This window comes from Asterias rubens, chromosome 12, assembly GCF_902459465.1.
Source record: "Asterias rubens chromosome 12, eAstRub1.3, whole genome shotgun sequence".
Classification (NCBI taxonomy): domain Eukaryota; kingdom Metazoa; phylum Echinodermata; class Asteroidea; order Forcipulatida; family Asteriidae; genus Asterias; species Asterias rubens.
The window spans coordinates 11,232,716-11,258,566 of NC_047073.1; the positions used below are offsets into that span (position 1 = coordinate 11,232,716).

The 25,851-nt window shown below is 39.6% G+C and overlaps 1 protein-coding gene across 2 annotated transcripts in view; it reads left to right on the forward strand.

The window, feature by feature from the left end:
• The window catches only part of LOC117297874 (F-BAR domain only protein 2-like), a 66,224-nt gene that overhangs the window by 17,995 nt on the left and 22,378 nt on the right, over positions 1 to 25,851 (forward strand). For both annotated transcript variants that reach the window (XM_033781045.1, XM_033781044.1), the window contains exons 3-13: positions 3,041 to 3,115; positions 5,628 to 5,769; positions 10,218 to 10,395; positions 10,680 to 10,759; positions 11,372 to 11,470; positions 12,239 to 12,335; positions 13,933 to 14,062; positions 14,332 to 14,347; positions 15,182 to 15,247; positions 18,158 to 18,229; positions 25,596 to 25,650. In XM_033781045.1, the coding sequence (XP_033636936.1) occupies positions 3,041 to 3,115; positions 5,628 to 5,769; positions 10,218 to 10,395; positions 10,680 to 10,759; positions 11,372 to 11,470; positions 12,239 to 12,335; positions 13,933 to 14,062; positions 14,332 to 14,347; positions 15,182 to 15,247; positions 18,158 to 18,229; positions 25,596 to 25,650 (1,010 nt within the window). The remainder of the gene's footprint in view (positions 1 to 3,040; positions 3,116 to 5,627; positions 5,770 to 10,217; positions 10,396 to 10,679; positions 10,760 to 11,371; positions 11,471 to 12,238; positions 12,336 to 13,932; positions 14,063 to 14,331; positions 14,348 to 15,181; positions 15,248 to 18,157; positions 18,230 to 25,595; positions 25,651 to 25,851) is intronic.

Consider the following 25,851-nt stretch of genomic DNA (forward strand, 5'->3'; position numbering starts at 1 on the left):
ACTGTCTGCCAGACTTAAACATTTTCCAATGCCCGCCCTTTTTGGAAAAATAAAACGGGCCTTTCCATCACAGAGATTAAATAAACAAAAATACAAAACGAAATATTAATTTCAAAACAAGGTAACCACCTTTAAGTAGCTGTGTTCACTCATACTGCATGCATGTATTTAGTGTAGGGCTTGGGGTGGAATTTATGAATGGCAACTTCCTCATTGCTGAAATTTATGCGCACCTGCTAATTCCTTATTCAAACTGTGCTTTACAAAATGTGTCATCTATATTCCTAGTAACATGAATTATGCATTATGTGTCAGTTGAAATGAATTAGATTTCTCAGCCTTTTGGAAGGATTCACATTAACTAATTCACATAATGCATCTTTTCACGAATTTTCTCTTTGGTTGCCCAGTGCATGTATCCCTCCATCTACAATCAAGACTGTTTTAGAGGGATTGTTCACATCTGGTAGTGACTGCGCATTACAAGAAATACCAAAAATGTAAAGAAAAAAAGAAGTTTATACATTACACAATACACAAACAGATCAAGAGAAAAATTTCACCTATAAGTACTGTGGCACTTTTTATCCAGTTGGGCCAGAGTTTTGCGATGTCTCAAAAACGCAAAATTTAATTTTCTCTGGTTAATTTGATTGTATAACTGCATTTATGTAGGATTTAATTATTCGAACAGTTCCAAAAACCAACTGTATACTTTGCCTTTAAGCCATTGTACCCTTTCGGTAAACAGTATTGTCCAAGGCCCACACTTTGTGTATCACAACTTCTATATAAAATAACAAACCTGTGAAGATTTAGGCTCAATCGGTCATCGGAGTCGGGAGAAAATAATGGGAAAACCCACCCTTGTTTTCGCACGTTTCGCTGTGTCATGACATGTGTTTAAAATAAATCCGTAATTCTCGATATCGAGAATTGATACTGTTTTGCTGTTTTCTCAAAAAGTAAAGCATTTCATGGAATAATATTTCAAGAGAAGTCTTTCACCACTACCTTCTGTAAACCCTGTTAGTTATTTGTAAATCTGTGAACTTTTGTTCTTCTTCTTTCTGTACCGAAAGTGTCCAATGGCTTTAAGAGGACATCAATTAGTTATTTTCATCTTCTAAATGTTTTCCTCATATAAAGTGGCTCTTATCCCTGTTTGCGGCAAACATGGATAACAAATTTTCTAATAATACATCCGTATACTGTAAGGTTTTATTAATACATTTTATATTTCTATCGTACTGTACATGTGTTGATGGAGTCTTGTTTCTTCTTATGACTCATCACAAGCAGTAGTGTGCTTGCTGTGGTGGAGTCAGGATTAAATTTTTAGTCTTGAGTCAAAATGAATGGCACACTTTGCACATGTGGATGCATTCAAGTATTGCACAGTATGTGCTGTGGATGAAGTCAATTGCGGGCTTAAAGGGTTTTGACACCCTTTGTGGATTAAGTTTTTGGCCATGACATGAATCCCTACTCACTGTGAATGAAGATGTTTGTAATACAATTTACCTGGTTTCAGCCTCATTAGTCGTTAAGTTTCTTAGGAAAAAATAGTGAAATTCACAGAGCGATGTTTTCAGGAGAGTCGCGTAAATATGTTGTACATGCTTAAATTAATTTTTTTCAGAGACAAGAACTATTTGTGTGTGAATTCTTTTAAAAACACATTTCTCAAAAACTACAGCGCCTCAGCAAGAAATATTTTAAGGGAAGCTTTCTACCATCATTATCTTGATACCCTGTACATGTAAGTTTAAAGATGCTATGTCAGATTTTTGGCCGATTTGACCCAAAAATTTTGATTTAAAATTCAATGGGTATTTTGATGGGGGTCGAGAAAGTTACAAGCTTTCATTTGAGCCATTGCTTGAAAAAGTCCGCCAATTATTAGTAGCAGTGAAATAAGTTTTTGTCGGGATCCCGACAGTATATCACGTGACCAAATCTTATGTGCTTTATAAGAAACGTTTTACATTTATGAGAAAAATGTAAATTTGTATTGGAACTTTGCAAAGGGCACCACAGCGAAAGCACATGGCACCACAGCAATTGCTGTGGGTTCTGTGGGTTATTTCGAGGTCTCATATAAACAATTCCGCTACTTTGGAACAATCTGCCTCTTAATATCCGTAACATGTCATCTTTTCATAAGTTCCAAGAGGCTCTCAAAACTTTTGTTCACTGCTGCTTGTCTCTAGATACATCTTTCCTTTCTTAGGCCATGAGCATCACTTGTGATGGATAACGGCGCATTATACAAATTTAAGTGTTCTTCTTATATTATTTATTATTCCATTGCATTGAATATTCATTCCATTGAATTTTAAGTACAATGCATTGTATTTAATATTCACAATTGCATACATGTACCTGGTCAATTTTTATAATTCAGAGCTCTATAGTTTGACCTTAGAGATGATATTGCTCTGATTCCATCTCAATGTCAGACGACTCTAGACTGTGCCAACCAAGTCTTTAGATTTGTCTTCCCCGATCAATCATAAAATATGACATGACCTAGAGTTGCATAAAAGCTGGGATCATAATGAGTTATTGGCTCCCTGATTGAGGGGCTGGTTGTTACTGTTATGTTATGGAGAATGAATGAGAAAGTGTAGATTTGTAGGTAAAGTGTTCGATCCAAAGGCTAAGATATTCTAAGCTCGACCATGCCACAGGTCAATCCACAGTGGTTGGTCATTTTGTTTGGAGGGGGCAGGACAAAATTCTGCCATCATCTTTTGTGTACAAAATGTTGATATATTGTCAAGTGTAGATAAAACCAAATTATAAAAATTAATTAGTTACACAATAGGGTTTAATCAACCCAGGCAGTATCTGTGAACTTTACACAAGTAGATAAACAATACTATTGAAAATACAGTGTACATGTATGCAAAACAAACCAGCTCGTTACCTACTAAACAAGCTTGGAAGCATACGTGCTGTTTATAGGAGCAGACATCATGCAAATAAATTAATGGTGAATTTGATGTTTGTCTTCTCTTTTTTTCTCTCTCCCCAGAGCTGTAATAGAAGAAGGCTACTCCAAGAGTATCAGTAAATTAGCCAAGACAGCGAGTAACAGCTCATGTTTAGGGTAAGCTTAGAGCGGGGATGAGATAGACTTTCTTCTCCTTAGGCTTTGACAGGAATCACCCGAAGTGGTAATTTATGTACGCCTGACCTGAGTGGCTAAAAGCTTGATGATGAACAATGTGAGAAAGAAGAAGTCATTTGGTTAGGATGTTTTCAAGAAGTGTTTAATTATGATGGAAAGAAAACTTAAGTTTGAATCATAAATAAAAATGCTTCTTGACTCTGACTCTTAGTGTTGTTTTCCAGTGAGTTTGACAAGCATTTTGAACCATTCAACTGTATGGGCTGGATTGGAAGAGTTGAACAGTGCACACAACTCCAAATGTACTGCAAATCTGTGCATTTACCGTAGCATATTGCAGGCTGACAAAGTGCTTCTATCATTCAAAACCACACTGGATGATATTGAATGGTCCGACAGTAGGAGGGTTGACTGTGTACTGTGTAGATTCAAGAACCACACCATATCATGTTTGTACATAGGCTGACATATGTATATCATTCAAAACAACTGTGGATGAGATTGAATGGTCAGACAGTAATAGGGTTAACAATGTACTGTGTAGTGTACGTATGTATATCATCCTCCCTATGGTATCATAAAGGAGGCTAGCATAGTGCAGATTGTCATTTAAAACCACAGTGAATCATATTATATGGTCAGTCAGTTTACTGTGTATATTGTGTATGCATTTACCATGAAGATATCATGTTGCAGGCAGTGGATGATAATAATTTGTTGGATAATAAGAAGGCTTTGGGTAGAGATTCAGATCTGTTGCAAATGTACAATCAGCATCCAAGGTTCAGCATTTGGCAGTGCCAATGACTTCACAGGAAGTCAGTATGTACTGTTCTTTTTCAATTGTGTGTAATTGAAAAGAAATGAACAAAAGTGTTGTATAAAAAACTAAAGTGAAAATCAATATTGTGCAGCTGTATTTTCTCAGATTATTTCTTTAATAAAGTCTAGAGAGTGTAAGGGTGTATACAATAATCTTGTAAGGGGCCATTCAGAATTTTAAAACTTTGTTTTGGGTGGGTTTTTCTCTCAAATTTGGATGGGTTGGTCTAAAGAAATAACTGAAAATCCAAATCCAGTTTTTATTAAATAAAAATAAATAAAAATTAAAAAGATTTTCTTTTTTTCTTAGTAAATTGTGGGTTGATAGGTGAAAAGAAATTAACAATTTCAATCTAGTTTTTCTATTAAACAAAATCAGAAATGAAATAGAAGAAGACAACATACACAGCTACCAGTCAGAAACCATTTTACCTGTCGCTTGTGGTTAATTACTTTTTACTGAAACTTTACTTTGAAGGAGATTTGGGAGCTGACAAGCTTCAATGTGACTCTTTCTAATCCTTATCCTTCTATTAAGTGGAAGCTTGTTCTCAAATGTTTGGGGCTCATTGCCACGCATCAATTAGTATCCGAAGCCGTTAATGTTTAGATTGAAGACAGGTTTTGTCAGGGTTAGTGTTATAGCGGATTGTGAGGGCTGTTATAGCAGAGTCTGCTCTCGTCGGTGTGCCTGATAACTGTATGCTTTGTGGGAGGACTGTTGCTGCCAGTTAAATGTGGCACAAGAATGAATTATTACTCCGGATACTATTTGTGTGTATAGCAATGAGCCCCAAATGTTTGAGAACAAGCATCCAGCTTCCCCTTTAGGCCTATCCATTAAGATTCTGTTTGCGGTAATGAAGGGTTCAGAAGGGCTCTAGGGCCCTTATAACAATTGCTTATTTCTGGGTCAGGCACTCTAATCTTGCACAAGTACAAACGATTTTGCATGGAGTGACATTCATGTTAGGAGGGGATGATGCTGGAAGATTGGGGTCACATGTTGGCAAGTATGACTTGAGAGTAAAGCCAGGTTCAACAGAAGTGCAAGCCCACCACATGAATAAAAACAAATTTCTCTTAATGTGTACGTACATAATATTTTGTACGTACCAAGCAGATGATAAGTGCAAACTTATCATGTGCGTTCAGATTTTAAAAGTAAACTTGTATAATGTACACATGTACACTGTACATGTTGAGCTATCACGGAAATACGCAACAATATATGTGTTTGTACACATAAGTTTGGATTTATTGTGTACATACACAATAAGTTATCATGTACGAACATGTACACAACAAGAATTTTTTTCTTTTTCATGTGGCGGCTATATGCTTTCCTAAGGTTCATATGAATTGCAAAAGCAAAACAAATTATCCCGTGTCACAATTGGAAACAGCACATACATGTACATGTACACGTGTGTTCAAATTGTGACAAGCTCTCTCCAAGTAGTTCATTTAGCTTTCGCTTGAAGTTTGAACCGGGCTTAAGGGTTGTTCTGTTTTAAAACACCTATGTAGCTTCAAGGACTTAGTTGTGAGGTGACAGACCTCATGCAAAAATTCACTGGACACGGTCCAGTGGTCCAGAGGGTACTTTGAGCCTCGACTAATGTATCCGTTTATTCATAGTCCACATGTTTTATTTTGTTGCACACAGAACGTTCGCCCCCTTCTGGCAACTGATCAAATCGGCAACGGATAAACTATCGGCTGCCCATCACAAACTGATACAGAAACTGCAAGACGTTGTGAAGGAGGTGCAGAAATATGGAGAGGAGCAACACAAGAAGCACAAAGCGGTAAATATTTGTTGTGATGGATTTAGATTTATCCAGAAGAGTGTGTGTACAGGGTTCTCCTCAGAATTTGTCAAAACTGGGGGGCATTCTGGACCAGCAGCCGATTTCACGAAATGCTAGGATTAATCCTATCTCGGGTTAGGATGAGTAACCCACCCTAACTTTAGGATGAGTAACCCATCCTAACTTAGGATGGGTTCAATGCTACCTAAGGTCCTTGGATAGGGAACTTAACTCGTCCTAAGTCATCCTTAGTTCCAGTACCAGTGACTACAGCCAAATCTCAACTCAGCCTTTGTGTTCTAAACACACAGTCCATCTGTAACAAGTATGACGATTTTGCTGATTTTGTTCTGCAAAAAGATCTGGACCTTGTTGCCGTTTCAGAAACATGGCTGAGACCAGACGACAACTTAACATGTCGTCAATGTACGCCTGCTGGCTACTACTTTCATCACATCCCAAGACCTCACAAGACTGGTGGAGGAGTTGCAATACTGTACAGATCTACTTTATCTGTCTCTGTGAAAAGTAATGACGTCCAGTACACAACTTTTGAATCTCTTCATGCTGAAGTTTCCGGAAACTCTAAATCTGTTCGACTTGTCATTGTATACAGACCTGAAAGGGATTCAAACGGCCAACATGTGACTTTCTCAAGTTTTCTAAGGGAGTTTGAGAATTTGATTTTGGAATATCTGCTTCATCCATCGGAAATCATTATCACCGGCGACTTTAACATTCATGTTGATGACGTCCACAACACCAATGCAAACCAGTTTAAGTATCTACTTCAAGCTTTTGGTCTTACCCAGCATATCAAGGAGCCAACTCATCGTCTCGGTCATTGCTTGGATCTTGTCATAACTCGTGAAATCTCCCCACCAATTGCCTCAAACTTTATTATTCTACCTGGATTATCTGACCATTATGCAGTCATGTGTAACTTGAGTCTGTGCAAGCCCAAAGTCCCAACCGTCACTATAAAGAGCCGACAATGGAAACATGTGAATTCTCCCGAAGTGTTCCACGACATAGGCACTCATTTAGCAAATCTAGAAGTTGATCATGACTGCTTGGATTCCTATGTCAGCCAATATGAGAGTACAGTCAGTGACATCTTGGATAAATACGCACCTTGGAAAACGAGATCAGTCAAGGTCCGAACTGAAGTCTCCTGGTTCAATGATGATATTCGTACAGCGAGAAAGATCTGTCGTCAACTGGAGCGGAAGTGGCGGAAAAATGGCAAATTGGCAACACAACGACAAGAATATCGCAACCAATGTAAAGTAGTTAGGAATTTGATCAACCAGGCAAAGATCATCCATTATTCATCTCAAGTACAAGAATCCTCAGGAGATCAAAAGAAGCTCTTCAAGATAATTGGTAAGTTGTTGCTCAAACCCAAAACCCCTGTCCTTCCATCCACCTACAATAACCAGGACTTAGCAAACGAGTTCCAGAAATTCTTTGTCACCAAGATTTCAGACATCCGCTCATCATTTTCATCAGTCCCTTACAACGTGCCGCAGACATTGCCACATCTTCAACCAGAGTGTAGACTATCTGTGTTTGAGCCTGCCACTGTTGCTGAGATTCAAAGGGTTATTATGAAATCTCCTTCAAAATCCTGTGAGCTGGATCCAGTATCAACATCCATGATAAAGCAAAACATTGATATATTTGTACCCTACATCACTAAGCTTGTAAACGAATCTCTCAGTTCCGGTTTTTTCCCCGATAGCCTCAAAGTTTCCTACATCAGGCCGCTCATCAAGAAACCAAACCTGGACAAGGAGATATTTAAAAACTACAGACCGGTTGCAAACTTAAAATATCTTGGAAAAGTCATCGAACGAGTAGTGTCATCACGTATTTCTGATCACATTCATACTTTCAACCTGTCCGACGTGTTCCAGTCAGCATACAAGCCTTTCCATGGGACCGAGGCTGCACTAGTCCGTGTGAGCAACGATATTCTCTCTTCTATGGACAATGGTAACCTTACAGCACTAGTCCTGCTAGACCTGAGTGCTGCTTTTGACACTGTTGATCATAACATCCTTCTCTCTCGGCTCCAGAATCACCTTGGCATAGAGGACAAAGCCCTAGCATGGTGCAAATCGTATCTCCACAATAGAACTCAGCATGTATGTATTGGCACTGCGATATCCGACCCTGTTGTTTTGAACTACTCTGTGCCACAGGGGTCGGTACTCGGCCCGCAGTGGTTTACGCTGTACACTTTACCGATTCGTGACATCATCCTCAAATTTAATCTGAATTACCATGTGTACGCAGACGACACTCAGCTATACATCACGTTTAAATCTTCTCAAGAAAACGCCAATGCATCTATTGCAAGACTTGAGAAATGCATCCAAGAGATTCGACGTTGGACACAACAAAACTTCCTGAAGTTAAATGATGATAAGACAGAGTTCCTTTTATTTGGGTCACGTCAACAGTTAACTAAGGTTTCAGTGCCATACATCTCCATCGGTGATGCTCGGATAGCTCCCTCGCTAAAAGCTCGGAACTTGGGGGTTATTTTTGATTCATCGATGACACTTCAGCCACACATCAACAATATTGTTCGTTTATCATCATATCACATCAGGAATATAGGTAAGATTCGCAAGTACTTGGATAAAAGTGCCACTGAAAAGGTCATTCACGCATTTGTTACTTCTCGTCTTGACAACGGCAATGCTCTTCTATACAGTCTACCTAACAACCAGATTTCCCGACTTCAACGGCTCCAAAATACTGCTGCCCGCATTGTGACACTGTCTAGAAAATCCTGTTCTATCACCCCCATTCTGAAACAACTACACTGGCTCCCTATCTCTCAACGAATCATCTTCAAGCTGATGCTCATTGTCCACAAAGCTCTAAATGGCAAGGCTCCCCACTATATTTCTGAACTGCTTCAAGTTTACACTCCATCAAGGAATCTTCGATCAAGTTCCATGCTTCTCCTCATTGAACCCAAGTCTCGACACTCATGGGGTGACAGGTCTTTTTCTTCAGCCGCGCCACGCATCTGGAACTCTCTACCACTTAATCTTCGATCTTGTGTTTGTACCGCAAAATTCAAGTCTCTTCTCAAAACTTATCTTATGTCACAGGTTTTCAATGACTTATTTTGTTGTGTCTGTTTTTCTTTGTGTTTTGTTTTTGTTTTTGTTTTGGTTTTACTGCGCCTTGAACACCCAGCAGGGTGGATATGTGCGCATTACAAGTCTTATTATTATTATTATTATTAGTTAGGAAGAGTTTGGTGAAATCGCCGGTTGGACCACGGAATGTTGGTCGGTTGGTGTTTATCTTTAGTTTTTAAAAGATCCCTTGGGTATTCTAAATGGTTTTACCTTGATGATTGAAAAGGGGAAAAAGAAAAAAGAAAGAAAAAAGGACAATATATAAATAAAATAACCTTACCAGTTTTAGTAACAATAATAGACTCATATATAATAGATGTTAAATTTGCATCAGGGATAAAGAATATTATATATTTTTTTCCCCTTACACCGATGTGTGTCAGCACTGTATACTCGGTACTTTCCTGAGTCCTGGGAAAAAATATCACAGGTATATTACTTGGGTGGGATTCGAGTCTACGACCCTTGCAATTCTAGAGCAGTTCTAAGAGTAAGTTCTAATAGACACTTTTAACTATCAATCGTCCCAGAGCTTTACACTATTACTCTTTATGTTTAACTGGCCTTGAACATCCCTGAAACCATTTAAACTGGCCTTGAACATCCCTGAAACCATTTAAACTGGCCTTGAACATCCCTGAAACCATTTAAACTCCTTATGAGTATGCAGCACCGGTTGTCAGATGGGTACACAGGATGCGAATCATTCACAACAACATTCTTTACCGTCACAGGAACTGCATATAAGTTTTCATAGCAACATCCACTTCATTAGATGCAAGTAGGTGTTGCTATGAAAGCTTGTAATGCAGTTTTTATATAATTAGTAAATGTTTAAGTGCTACTACCACTTCTTTGGTGTTATCTATCAGACTACATATAACACAGCTATCTGTTATTATTGTCTACCCTCACAGGGTAAACCATATAATCCTTGGTAATGAGAAGCAATTATAACTCATGGACACAAGTGACAGGACCGGGATTCAAGCCCATACACACTGTAAACAGCTCTACAAATCACACTCTAATCATACACCAGGCCTGTATGTTCGTTTTGAAAGGGCACCAAGGCAATTTCTCCTTAGTAAAGGGCACCCTATGAGGACATTTGTACAGGAGCTTTTCAAGGGCATGAAGGCATTGACCAGGGGGCAAGGAGGCAACCGCCTTTGTTGCCTCTGTGAAGTATCAGGCCTGATATACGATTAAGCACTTAGTCGTCAGTGTAAAATAAAGCCAATCATAATTTTGATTGCAATATTTCTTTCCTACCCACAGATCAAGGGAGAAATCCAAGGCACTGCCGATGTTGTACAAAGTTTACATTCAACGAACGACATGCTCCACAAGTCTAAAGAACTTTACAACACAAGGTGTATAGAATTTGAAAGACTTAAGAAAGAGAACGCCAGCACCAAAGAGCAAGAAAAGGCTGAGGCTAAATACAAGAAAGCAAGTGAGTGCCTTTGACTGACATTATGACTAAGCCCGGGTGACTAGTGTTGATGTTGCGATTATTGGGTGCTTAGTCGGGTTACGACTATCATTTTCAACTACTTGGTTAATCGATGCTAGGACTACTACAAAAACAGTTGCGACTTCTTGCTCGGTGAACCAATTGTGTTGCCCAAACGTGTACACATGATTGTGGCTGTGCTCTTAACTTAAGCACATTTTTTTCTACATTAAACACAAACACTTGCTTTTAATCTTCTTTCCTCTTTCTCTTTTATTTTACAGCGGAAGACTACAAGGCCTATGTTGAAAAATATGCCCATCTCAGAGGAGATTTCGAGAAGAAGATGACCAAGTCTTGTCAGGTACAGTCAAACACCCTAGGTGTAGGTTTGAACACTCTGGCAACCATCTGGGCCCAATTTCACTTTTTCAAAAGTTTTGTAGAGCTGACAAAATAGTCAGAACAATGTTAATGTCCGCAGTTGAACAAAATCTAGCATCATGAAGTAGATCAACACCCAAACTGTTTGATTCTGATTAGGGTGGTATGTCTGATTCAATAATAAGGACAATAAAATTACTGGAAGAAGTCTTCAGTCCAACAGCATAAAAAAAACATGTGGGTGGATTTTGATTTGTTTGTAGAGTTGCAAGATTAATGCACATGTACAATACTGGTTATTGTCAAAAGACCAGTATCCACAATTTATATGACCCAACATGTACATGAAATAACAAACCTGTGAAAGTTTTTGTTCAATCAGTTATCAGAGCTTTGGGAAAAAAAAGTTGAAAAAACCCCCATTAATCAATAACTTCAACATTAGGAATGCCCAATGCAAGAATTGTGTCTTTCCAATTACTTTTTGACCGGCACTTAATCCAGTGGTCGATTGGTTTGAGTCCTCGCTCTAGTAAATTTGTCATTATTTAACCTCAATTCATTTTAATATTGTAACGTCTTTTGTGCACAGCAATTACAATCCATAGAAGAGGGGCATTTACAACAGCTCAAAGAGTTCATCAAGCAGTACAACATAGCGTTACGAGAATGTGGCTGTAGCGTCGAGCAGGTAAAGCGTTGTTGTGAATTCTTATTGGTTGTGCCCAACTCCAATATTAGAAACAGTGAAAGTGAAGATAATTGAAACATCATCCTTTGTATGAATGGTTCCTTTTCTTGAAAGAAGTTATCAGATTTAAGAATATTTAGTTTTACCCTGTCACCGATGTGTTTTAAGCACTGTATACTCAGTACTTTCCCGAGTTGTGTGAACAAAAATCACAGGCATTTTACTCGGCTGGATTTGGGAAATTACTAAGTATACAGAGCTTACACACATCGATGTTAGGGTAAACCCGAATGGTATTCTTAAACAAGATGCAAATTTAACAGCTTTAACCAGATGTCTTTATGTTTGTTTAAATCTTTTGAAGATACCTTGTTTATACATTCAAATTTGTTAACAGATTAAATTAAATTTGTAGTTTTTGATGCCCTCCTACCCCGGTGTAAACATTGCCTGGTTTTGGGATGGAGTGTCACATGTGGTATTGCATGGGAGCATATTATGGTTCAATGTGAGTCCAGGTGGTCAAACACATCAAACTCAAGCTCTGGTGTTTTTTATCAGCAGAGTGTGGGTTTCAGTCCAGGTCTTGACACTTGTGTCCCTAACCAGTTAAGGCTGAGGAACTGTCATTTTTACCCCAACCACCCTGACCAGATTGTTTTCTTGGAATAGCCAGAATCATGGATCCCCCCCAAAAAAAAAATTTTTTTGAGCAGAATAATCTGCTCGTCTTCAGGAGAAACTTATCCTTGTATCGTCTCTCTACAGGTACAAGGGGAATTCAGTCAGCAGTGTGAGGACCTGACATCAGTCAAACTCATTGAGATGTTCTCAGAGACTAAAGGGACAGGAAAAGAAAAACCAGGTACAGTGTAGGTGGCTGGCAAGAGACGAGGAATGACAAACATAGTGATAAAAACAGTAATCAAAGTCTTTATAAAGCACTTTTACAACAGAGTTCAAAATGCTGAAGAAAAATTAGGAAAATTGCTAGGGTGTTATTGAAGAAGAAAATAGTTGGAGATTCGGATGTTCCCGATGTTTAGGATGAGCTAATGTTGCTCATGCACATGGTGTTATAACCAACCTTTCAGATTGTATCTCCGCTATTTGAATTCTGCTCAAGTTCATGGTGTTACCGCAAACTTTACTACATTGTTTTTTTGTCTACCATGCAAAGTGTTAAATCCTACTTGTCACCTTTATTGCAAATGAACCTGATCTTGCTTGTGTGCTTTTATACAATCTGATCAAAACTCAATACTGTAGACATCCCTTGCAGCAAAGTGCAATTTTTGAAGGACCCAGTGACATTTATGAATGCAATTGGTCAAAGATGGAAATTTTACTTGAAATTAACTATCAATTCTCTTTCGAATGGGATCTTCCGACAGGGACATATTTCTGAGAAAATTCCTTAGTGTGGAAAAATTTTGTGAAAGCCGCTTACCGGACAAATTCTTTGTGTTCATAGATTTGTCTCTTTCCTAGTTTTGTTTGATTAGGATACTTCTCAATTTCGCGCAAATTTTTGCAATGATGTAGCTTCACTTTAAAAAGGGAAACATGAAGACTGTGAAAGTACATGGAGGGAGGGATAGGGAAATGTGAAGGATTGATTAGATGAAAAGGGTTGGTAAACCTCTGGGGATTTGAGCCATGCACGATAACACCGCCTGTATCATCAAAAAATCTTCCTCAAACTGCTCCTCTATCTCCCGGGAGGTTTTTGCCAACCATGTGACAAAATGCCAAGCGGTTCTTGTTGTGCGTGATAACAAGGGGCTTGCACAAAACCTGTAGGGTTGGTACATTATGCTGAAATGTTTCAATTTCATGAAAGCTGCTTTGGCAGTGCATGTTGGAAAATATTGTTTTTTTGTGTAATCATGTAGAGTGAAGTTGGCAGCCATTTACAGGGTGCCCTTACCACTTTGATCCACTTCTTACATACCACCTTTTACTGTGTAATTCTTGTATTGGTTTGTTTCATTCAATTTGTTTTTCTTTGTTCAACAACAACATACAATTTAAACAATAAGTACAGGTAGGATAGAGACTAAGGTTAAAAATCTGGTTGAACCAGGGAAAGCCCCACATATTTTCAATGTATATCTGGTTTGCTGTAACATCATGTGTGTGTCTACTTGCCAGGTAGAGTTTGTTCTTAAGAGAACTGTCTTGCTATATATTCTACTACTGCGGAGTAGATTTTCAGATTTTTTGGAGTCTTCTGAGTTCTGAATAGAACTGTCCTGCCTTTTAACTACTACTATCTTGGCAGAAAGTAAAGAATCGGCTGGGATTACTACTTTAGCTTATTAAGGATTGTTAGTAACTTCACTAATGCGGTGGGAGGTCTTAACGATTCGCCTAGCTTGCTATATCATTTTTAAATTTCAAAATATGAATATTTGACAGTTTTCAATCTTACCGATGTCATGCTCACCTTTTAAACCCAGGTCCGATAGTATTTGAGGAATGCGACGTATCCAACATTCCTAGTCCAGATCCAGATAATAAAAGCAAGAAACGAAAGACCAAGAAAGAGAAGACGAAGAAAACCAAGAAGGACAAGGAGGAAAAAGAGGGGTAAGTTTTTAAAACAATAACAAGGTAATTTTACACTGAACTTGATTGTGTATGAAAAAGAGTTGATTGAAAAAGATTAAAAGAATGTTATTGGCCCAATGAACAGGGCACTAATGTAAAGCGAATTGATATGTTATTGTATTGCAGAACGCACTCTGCAACAATTACTTACTATCGTTATTGACTCTCAATGACGCTCACCCCTGAGTGTTGAAGAAGGAAATATCATTTCTTTTATTTTATTTTTGTCTTCTCTTTTCTTTCTGCAGAGATGTACCCGATGTGGTGAGTTGAGATTCAATTTTCCTTTAAATTTGTTTTCAATCTATGAGGTTACATTTAAAATATTTGCCTACTATGAGGTTACATTTAAAATATTTGCCAACACACTGCAAGCCAGTTTACCCGTTGAAGACAGGCATGTGATTTTAAAGGATTTTTCCTGATCCGAGTAAGATTTGGTCTTCGCCTAGCAAGTTTTTTGTGCTCACAGACTTTTTTTTAAATTGGGCCAGGGTAAAAATGCTGTATGTCAGATTGCGCCCATGAGCAAGTTCAACCGTCATCTTTATTAATCGTTGACAGGGTTTGCCCTTAACTGTTTCAGTGATTAGCCAACAGGACCAGTAGGCTTGCCAATTTACTTGTTTTTCAGGTTTGTCACTAGTCCATAGTTCAAATGAAACAGCGATGCTGTTTAACTCTGAACTAGCCAGCCGGACCACTTGGAGTTTATTCTGACTGTCCTCAGCTGTTAAGGGAGAAACACTGGTCAAACTAATGATAAAGATCTGTTACTTACAGGCATGAAATTCTTCCTACTTTAGTCTGAATTTCGATTTTGTTTGCCCTTTGAAAAAAATCTGAAAAACTGTGATTCAGTTGACTGAAAATTCCATTTCACCCTACTCCTTATGAACAAGTTGATGAGCTTGACTCAAGAAGATTATCCTCCCTTTTTTCCCCCCAAGGATAAAATACCATGCCTGTTCAGACAAACTTTATATTATTATTATAATATTATTCTTCTTTTCTTCTTGCCATTAACAAACAAACTTTTCCACCCTTGCATTCTAACCCAACTCACCCATATCGTTCTACACTTGTGAATGTACCCAGCTGGTCTCCAGCAAGTCCAGCACCTTTGGTGCTGTGTCCCCAACCACCCCTACTGACTCGGCCATGGTGAGTGGTCAGTGTTGTGTAGTCTGTCTTGTCATCGCTTCAGATGACCAGTCATTTGGTCACCTTTTTTTTATATATGTAGAAACTTGCCTTTTCAAATCCTCCAAAATCCTGCTCCTGAAATTGTCTGACTTTGTTGGATTGTTTAACTGCAGTAGAGCTGTAGACTCTCCTTGATTCTCCGGACAATTCAATGAAAGTTAACCAATCTTTCCATGTTCTGATGAACAACATTTTGAAATCTTCCCGATTAAGGACTTCGCCCCTGTTATGTTGAATATCATTCTTAAAATCTCCACGATTGTGGACAAAATCTCTCAGATTGCAAGATGCAAATGTCGGCAGCTCTGCTGCAGGCCCAAATAACTCATATTGGGTCAGAGTCCAAACATTGTGTGTTAAGTGACCATCGACTAGAGGATTTTGGAGGATTCAGGAGGTTCTGTTGTCAAAGACACCAGTGATTTAGCGTACAAGCCTTTTTGCTTTGCATGGTGAAGTTGGTTGCTTGTAATAACACCAATTTGCCTTGTTTAACAGTCACTCTGTAAAAGCACTCCACACTTATGCAAAATATAGAAGCTCAGTACCCGGATCTCAGACATCGTGTCAAACTTCACTAACACACGCACGATGTGAAAATGTGGTTTAGTGTTCCAGTGCGATGATCACGTGAGAGTTGAGTGATGAAATTTTTGTGTTTGACCTAGGGGTTCTGTTTTGGCAGAGTGCTATTATTTCCCATCAAAGCAGCATTTCTGGAATATTTTATTTGATTGTGGTTTTCAAATGAAATTTTCAAAACATTGGCTCTAAATCAAATCTGATGGGAGGGACCAGTAGAACATACCATGCAGTGTTGTAGCCACGACGGGCGGTGCTGGGCGGGCCTGCCCAGACTAACAAATTTCGTCCAGCACCCTGAGCAAAATACACTGTGCTGCCCAGCACAGATTTCCGCCTTTGATTTCACTTTCACTCAGATTTCACTTTGACAATAATGGGCCTATATCTAAACATGAATGACTTTGTGGAACTGCTTGCCCTTGGTTGACTAAATTGGATGTAGAGCCCACCACTAAAATTGGTCTAGTTACAACACTGATAGGAAGCAACCATCAACTGATATTTCCGATGGTCTTAGCTTAGGCGCAGCATCATCATCATGAAAAGTTAGTTGCCGACCTTATTTTTTTGTGTCATCGCAAGGTCGACCTGAGGGCAGGCTTTAGTCAGCCTGCCAAAAAAAAAAAAAAAAAAAAAAACAGCAACAGCTGCGAGTTAATCAAGATCCAGGCCAATTGGCTAAGGGGGCTTTGCCAAATAAACTCATCGCTGTCTGATCCGTATATATAAAACGTCGCTAGATTCAAGTGTTTATTTTTGTAACATGCCAGCATAGGAGTCAGCCCTTCCATGGCAAAACAGACTAACTTGCAAAAATTAAAGTTTCGTACAGAGATAAGATGTTTAACAACCATAACAACGGGATGAAAGTGTACGAGAGGCCGTCATAGGCATATTGTATTCACATCCATCGGAGTATGCCGATGCCTCTGAAAAATTGAAATGAAAAAGGAGTAGAAAAAAAAACGCTCTAAATTTAGCCAGAAATTATGTTTTGTATAAAACACCAAAGTGTTTGAGTTAGGTTTTTGTTTGCTCCGGAAGGGTCCAGCTTGCTCTCGCTCTCTCTGTCTCATCCTTCTCTGTGTGCTTATTTGGAAGCCAACATGTAGTTGGAACGAATCGGTTATCATTTCAAATCAACCCGTTCATGCACAGTGTTTTGTCATGTGGGTTAAATATTATGTTGACTTTGAACAGTTTTCACCGTCTTTATTTTTTAATGTTTTTTAGTAGTTACTTACATCAAACACGCCTGGTTGTGCCATTTTTTTTTTTAAATGGTGTCTGGCTGTTACCATTGTGTCATCCCATGTGTTGCGTCTTAATCAAAATTTGTAGTTAATGTATTGTATTAGGGTTGAACAAAGAAAAGTTAATTAGAGTGGGATTTGAACAAACGACCTATAAATAATTGTGCCCGGCAGTCTACCAACTGAGCCATTTAGCCCTAATGTTGGCAGTCACCCTAGATAGCTCAACTGAAGGAGCGTGGCATGGTATACCAGTGGTTGTTGGTTCAAATCCCTATTGGTTTATTATTAACTTTAGCGTGTGTAATTTGTTATTGCACTAAGTGTGTATTTGTGTTGATATTTGAAAGTTTGGTGCACATTATAATCGGCACGGTGTTTGGGATGAAGATTTTTTTTTTTTAAAGAAAGTGTGATATTTATAACTTCTTCATCACAAATTTGCCCCGTTATTTAATTTTTTAGATGTCATGATTGTATTGGGTGAAAAAAATATTATTTCTGGTTTTACCGATGTTTGATAAATACTGTACACTCTGTGATTTCAGAGTTTAGTGGGGAAAAGGGTCTAGAGGTAGAATGCCTGTGGGGGTTTGAATCCCAACCGAGTAGAGTAGAGGAATAACAGTAAATTATGATTCACAGTGAATAAGGATGGCAATTTGAGGTGTTCAACGATCATTGTAACCAAATCATTTCTGTGAAAATGAAACTAGCTGTTGCAACCATGACCTACATGCACGTATGTATGTCATGAATGCAAAAAAGTAGTTAATGGCCTGAAGGTTTGACACTAGTAGACTTCAACTGTAGCACAGTCTTTATCCAGTCTTTAAGACTCTGCTAGGGTCGAGTCTGGCCGTTGACTATATTTTATGCAAATCGTTTCTTTAGGAGCTACATGTATGTATTAGATGTTTCACATGATATAATTTTACAAACAAGCCACCTGTTCACGTCCCCGTTAATGTCGGCACCAACAACATGTGGTCCGCTCTGTTTAACCTTTGCCCTTTGACCCCTCCTACAGTCTCCAACCTCCTCGACCTTATCTCAGCAGAGTAGTATGCTACCCTGCAGTTCCATGCCGGATGTGAGAGTGGTGAGTCAAGCAATGTGCTTGGTTATAATATATTGCATGCGTCTACCACACACTACCAATAATCTTGTCTGGTCGTTGCACAATAATTGCTGTAGCGCTTTTTTCCCCCATATTCATTGGCTGTCAATACGTTGCCATATAATTAATGCATAGTTGCTCAGAACAGAAAAGCTGTATGAATAATGCCTGAGATTTGGTCACTCTCAAGTCGCTGGCGAGTCAAGAAAATCGCCACTAGACAACAGAGGCCAGTTTGACAGAGCTGCTTAAGCACAAAAAGTAGCTAAGCACTAAATACATTTATTCAATGCACAGTTTTGCTCAGGGCAGAGAGTTTGTTGTAAGCCGTACAAATAGTGCCCAAGTTTTGGTCACTCTCACCCTAAAAAAATCGCCACTAGATTACAGAGGCCAGTTTGACAGAGCTGCTTAAGCGCAAAAGTAGCTAAGCACAAAATATATATATTCAGGGCACAGTTTTTTCTCTGTGGTAAACCGTACAAATAGTGCCTGAGTTTTGGTCACTCTCACAGTCGAGAAAACCGCCACTAGACTAAGAGGCCAGTTTCACATAGCTGCTTAAGCGCAAAAGTAGCTAAGCACAAAATATATACATGTATATTCAGTGCACAGTTTTTGTTCTGTGGTAAACCGTACAAATAGTGCCTGAGTTTTGGTCACTCTCACAGTCGAGAAAACCGCCACTAGACTATAGAGGCCATTTTCACATAGCTGCTTAAACGCACAAAATACATCAGTGTGTATTTTTTGCTCAGGGCAGAGAAATTGTGATGTCAGTCAAGTGGGTAGTTGGAACCCTGCTAGAGAGTTTCATTGTGGACTTGGTTTATCGATAAAGCTTTGCCCAACCCTATGCCAAAATTATACCCCGTTAAGTGCAATTTTTGCCTGTGTGCGCATGTGTGGCCAAGTGTAATAGTGTAATTTTTATGTTTATTTTTAGTTGTTTATTTTTAGTTCGATCAGTTGTGTTGTACTTTTATTTTCTTATTTTAATATTTTTTTTTTTAAGTGGTGCTGCAAATATTATTTTTATTTTGGTTTTGTGTACACTTTGCTTAAAGTAATTTTCTTTGTCAAGTTTTATTTGCAGTTTTTTGTTTTAAGAGATAATAAATTTTTCGTTTGCTACATTAATTACATTTCGGTTTGGATAATACACTCCATTTCCTCCACTAAATATTGATGATTTTAATTAGAGTTTAACATTTGAGTCGTCTTTTTGAACCATCCGCACTTGAACTCGTTGTGCTCAAGTTTGTTTGCACAAATCGATTGTAATTGTCTTTAGTTAGTTGTTGTAATCTGTAATTTGTTTTCGCCAATGGGGGACATACTGGTTTTGTTGATCCCAAACTGGATGGATTAATATCCCCAAAAGGTGACAGGTGTAGATGTAAATATCCCAATTGGGGACTTTTGCTTGACTTACAATACCATTTTCTCCAGCATTCAAGAAAAAAGTATAGTCCGAGTCTCCAAGCCTCGGCATCGTTTCATTACGGGGGATACAGTACCCTGGTGAGTCGGCATGTTGGCATGGCAACGCATGAGGCACACTTAAGCTCAGTTCATACTTTCTGCCAATGCGAATACGAAGCAAGTTTTGACGTCACAGGGCTGTTTTCAAAGTGAATGTTTCGTAGGAGCTGAACACAGCTCAACCGCTGCGATTTATTCGCTGCGAATTCGTGTCATCAAAATTTGTATCGCATTCTCATTCGCAGGAAGTATGAACCGGCTTTAGCCTCTTACCAATATGCGATTGTTCAGGGGTTTTGTTCAAATTGTCATTGAGAATGGAAAAGCTCTTCATTCAATGAAAGAGGTTTTTTAGAAGTTATTATTTTGGGGAGTGGATGTTGCTAGATGACAACATAGAGAACGTTCTGTGCACATCCTTATGGAGGCCCTCTTAGCATTCGTAGTTGCTCGTCTTTTGCGCTGGTAAACATCGTCATACCAGGGAAGACAATACTGTAGAATGTGTAGTGTGATCAGTAAAGTAAAGGCCAGCCAAGTCATGTGAGGCAATTTAAAGGCAACAAGTTCTTTGCAATCTGGGAAAAGAAAATTAATTCACATTCAGTTTTTGAGGGGGTAGAAAATTACAGATAAAAGAATATCTCTTGCTCTGCCGAAGTGTTCCTTGTGCATACAGTGCAGTTGGTGCCTCAAAGTTGGCAGAAAAATAATTACTGTGTGTGACAAGGCGGGCCAAAAGAATTCAACTGTTTATACTCAACGTTGTCATGGATTGGTAAATGCCCTTATAGAAACCACTGTTTCGGCTTGGGTTCAAGCTTTGGTTCCAGCTTGAGCCCCAACTTGGAACCCATCTTGGGCTTTGGCTCCCCCTTGGGCTCTGCCTTAGGCTCCTGCTTCGGCTCCGGCCTGGGCTCCGGCTTTGGCTCTGTTTGGGCTCCTGCTTGGGCTCCGGCTTGGTCTCTGGCTTAGGCTCTGGCTTGGTCTCTGGCTTAGGCTCTGGCTTGGTCTCTGGCTTAGGCTCCGGCTTGGTCTCTGGCTTAGGCTCCGGCTTGGTCTCTGGCTTAGGCTCCAGCTCCGTTGTTTTTTAAAATTGTACTTCAAACAGTCGGGCAGCACCTAAGCCGAAGTCGAGGATAAAGCCTTGTTTAAAAACGGGCCAGACTACCCTTAGTACTATAGACTAGCTGATTTTCTTCAATAGAGGGACATGATCATAAAGGCCTGTTGGAATGATGTATGAGTTTCAGTTTGGATAGCTTTGTTGTTTATTTGGAGCATGCTGCCTGATCAGGTGATGGCAACGCATGTGTCCATCTTTTGTTAGCGCCGTTGCGATGATGGCAGTGCTTAAATAGGTCGGTCTAGTGAGCACCAGGGCCCAAGTTCATGGCTCTGCCTACCGTGAGCAAAGAATCAACGCTTACAGAAGCAGGGAATTCTGTGCATCCGTCAAGCGTATTTCAAGGGTTAGCTAGGAATTTTTGCTCTTGTGCGTGCGTATTCTATGTTACTAGGCATTCTTCGCTTGCACAGCTAGTGCAGAAATTCGGCGCTTGCACAGTAAGCGGAGAATGGTTACCGTAAGTGCAGAGTTTGGCGGTCAGCAGAGCCATGACAATGGGCCCAGATTGGCCTGGTGCTTGCCTGGCATTTTGATAAATTAATAGAATTAAAAGTGACATGACCCCCTCCACACAGCTGCGGCCGATCCGTCAGTACGGCCCTAGTATGTCCTCCTTCCACAGGGTGAGTAAACACGCACCCCTCATGCATGGGTTAGGCTGGAACGGTCAGGGTGGCCAGAATGGCATGTTTGGCCAGAATGGAATGTATGGTCAAAATTGCATGTTTCTGGCATGTTTTATGACGTGTCGTGGCCGAGCGATCTAGTTCAAGGGATCTAAGCTCTGGTGTTGTCAGCGGCAGAGTGTGGGTTCGATACCCAGTCATGACACTTGTGCCCTTGAGCAAGGCACTTAACCATATGGGAGACTTTTGGATGATAGTGTGCATGCTCAGACCTACGCGCGCAATATGAAAGGACCGTTATGTCTGCTGCCACAAGCGTCTCAAAGGTCTCTCATTGCTTCGTAAAAAGCTGGGAAGGTAGTATGTCTGCTCTACCAGCCAGGCATCTTGTGGATGATACCCATGTCTACATCTGTGTGGACTGTGAAGGAGTTACATAAACCCTGTTTCAACCCAAGGAGTAGGTGGCAATGTGCCCTTGGTGGCAGTTGATTTGGGCGACAGTTGAGTGTATCCATCACCTTGACGTGGCTGTCCATGGCCTTGTGATGTTCAAAAGGAGAAAAAAAGAATGGCATGTATAACCAGAAAGGCATAGTTGGCCATTAGGTTTGCCGGAATGGTTTATTGGCAACTTGATAAGCATGCTGCTAGCCTTGCATTTGTTTAAATCAATGGTACTAAAATCTGAAATGACCCTCCACACAGCGGCCGATCCGTCACCAGCACAGCCCCCAGCACAGCCCCCAGCACAGCCCCAGTACGTTCACCTTCCGGTCTTTCTTCGGTAACCACAACTCCACCTCGGTGAGTAAAACACCCACCCAATGCATGGGTTTTGCCAGAGTAGCATGTATGACGGTCGGAATTGGCAAGACGGGAATGGACAACACCGGAATGTGCTTGCCTGGACACCAGAATGTGCTTGATTGGAGACAGAAAGATCTGGATGATTTTTTAATGATTTTTAAACGGACCTGCATCAGGAGTACCAATATGACAAGGTTACTGGAACTGCAAAATTACCTCTTTCTGAGAGGGCAGCAAAACAGAGAAATACAATGCAGAAATGAGATTTGGGAATGTACTGTTTAGAAGCAGAACCTCTTCTTAGCAGTGCTCTTTTTAACGATAGCCAGCTGTACCATCATCACCACAGTCCAATATCATTGAGCTGTTTACTGTGGAATTCTGCGCTTACTGCATCCCACAAGTGCAAGGTTTTGTGGGCTGTATGAACAAGTTCTATGCTTAACTTAGCAGTACCATGAATCTTGACTGAGGAATGACTCTCTTTTTGTTTGAGTCTCTGCATTCGTCATTGCTAATATAACTTGACATTTTTAGCAGGATACTTTTTTGGCGTGTTAAGTTACAGTACTTATCACAAGTTTTGTTTCATGCATGGATTGTGTTGTTGTTATTGTAATTTGTCTACCTACAGACAGAGTGTCGAGTGCAAAGTGCCTCAGATTTATCCATGACGGGCTTAACTTAATACACTTGGGTAATATTAAAGGCAGTGGACACTAATGGTAATTACTCAAAATAATTATTAGCATAAAACCTTACTTGGTAATGAGTAATGGGGAGCTGTTGATAGTATAAAACATTGTCTCCCTCTGAAGTAACATAGTTTTTGAGAAAGAAGTACATGTAATTTTCCATGAATTTGATTTTGAGACCTCAGAATTGGATTTTGAGGTCTCAAATTCAAGCATCTGAAAGCACACAACTTCGTGTGACAAGGGTGTTTTTTCTTTGATTATTATCTCGCAACTTCGACTACCAAAATCTTCACAGGTTTGTTATTTTATGCTTATGTTGAGATACTACAAGTGAGAAGACTGGTCTTCGACAATTACCAAACGTGTCCAGTGTCTTTAAGCACATTATACTTGAATCCAAATGTATTTAAAATATTTGTATAGACTGCGGGTGTTTCACAATACAGTTAACCTTCTACTGATTATCCCAGAGAGGCCTTTCCCCCAAAAGTCATCTTGTAAAAACAATCACACTTGTAGCCTGAACATCTGATGTCACACTTTAAGGCCTGTGAATAACTCATTCAATATAGTTAAAGTAACACCCGTTTTAGATAGGTTCCAGAGTCGCACCAAACAAAATTCTGAAATAAGTACATGAAAGGTTCGACGTCTAAAACAGTTAGGAGCGACTGAACGCGCTAGAAGTCAAAAGATCGACTGTTGCAGTCGTTCGGAACAACTCTGGAGCGCCTTTGTTTCAGACATCGATCTTGTCATAAGCCGAACCTAATGTAAATGGTATGTAAAGTTCGCCTGTATGAAACCAAAATTTAATTGGGTCGACCCAGAGTCGACCCTAATCTATTTGGTTCAGCGCACTCTGGAGCGCCTTGTCTGAACCGGGTGTAATATAACCCATATCCACCTGACTGAGCATACTGTTTCTGCTGATACCCATGTAGTCCTTACTGCTGCATTTTAATAAAACATTCATCAAGTTGTAACCATGAGCAAGTTCGAGTGTGCACAATGGTTAACTAAAGGTTGACCATTTTGACTCGAACCCAGGCTGGTCGTTTGGTTGACTACTGTGGTCGACCATTTAGAACCAGCCTCGAGCCCATGGTTTCTTCACTGGTCCCAACAGCATGTTCCATTCTAACATGTGTTAAGCGCAGAGGGGAACCAGTGACACTTTAGCCAAAAGGTGGAAGGTAGACTAGACTACCAAACGAGTCGTTCGGGTGAGTACGTCACTGCGCATGTGCGTTGCTAGTCTGTGGTCCACCACTGGTGGACTAAATGTGCGCACTCGAACTTGCTCCTTGTGTACATCTCTTCGGGAGGAGTGTTGGCTCTGCAAAGAGCCAGTATGGTCACAAAATTTTTAACTGTATACTCTGCTCATTTTCAGAACCAATACTCCTCCAAAAAGAGATTTATGCATGTTTGTATCCGCAAGTTTACTAGTCATAGTGACTTCTTATTTTTCATACCATGCAAAGCTTTAAACATCACCTAAACTGTTATGTATGGTGTTGGAAAGAGTGCAGTACTCTCTTTAATTATATATATTTAGTGTTTATTGTCATTTTTCCTGTGTCATGCTACCACTATACTAAAACAAATAGCTGTGTAGTCTGATGTAGGAAGGTGTTGGGAGTACATTATTTAGTCTTTAAGTGCTACCACTACCTTGCATAAATTCCTGTATGTAGGAATTTCTATGGCTTGTGAGATCTTTGAGAAAACTCACTGTTAGGCAGACAATTATTATTAAGCTAGAGTTAAAAAGTTTAGTTCAGGCTCTTCATGAGGGTAAAATAGAGCAGCGCAGTGTGCAGTTTACGTTGCTATTGGACAAAAGCTGCTGTGGCCGAAATTAGACAGCTTTTCAAGGCTTTGGCTTTGATTGGCTTTGGCTTTGAGTAGCTTTAACTTGAAGACCTGCTCTGGCTTAGGCTGTTGGAGTGATTTTGAAAGCTGAGCTTATTTGCTTGACGGTTTCAAAATGGCTCGCAGGCCAGGACTGAATCGTAGACACCTCTCACCTTGTTTGTGTCTGCAATGTACATGTAAACCATTAAGTTTAACTGTAGAGAACCAGACTATATAAAAACCGTAACATGATGAATATTTTGTAACTCGGCTTTGCTGGGCTTTGGACCACTTTTGTGAAAGTTCAAGCATTTTTATTACCACCTTGGTGGTTTACGGAGTCACAGATTGATCCAAGTTCTGTTAGAAAAAAAAGCTTGTGAACAATGTACAACCATGGAGGTAGAAATACAAGGAGACACATCAGCATATTTTGTCTCACTCAGAACAGTTTTTCACTGAATCCTGGCTACATCGTTAGTGGAAAAATGTTTAATAATAAGACAAAGAATAAAGACTTATAATGGGCACATATTCACCCTGCTAGGTAATCAAGGCACAGTAACCCCCCCCCCCAAAAAAAAGAGACAGACTCAACAAAATTAATCTTTGAAAACCTGTGACATAAGATGTTAGTTATCATTTTTGTCTTAATGAAGACATACGTACAGTGGGAATGCAGAGAAGCATCGTCAGGTAAAAACAAACTAATTACGATCTATTTTTGCTCCATTCTGCAGAGTCCTCAAGTAGACGAGGAGGGATTCAGCATCCGACCGCAAGAAGCCTCTACAAATATCCTTCTTGATGAAAAATTTTTGGTTTAAAGGAACATTACAAAATTGGTTTTGCTAACAAAACAGTTGCTGGCAGTGTAAGCACTTTATGTAATCCACCATATACATGTACATAAACTGACAAACCTGTAAAAGTTTGAGATCGATCGGCCACCTGGGTCACGAGAAAATAGTGAAAAACCGATTACACATTTTGCAT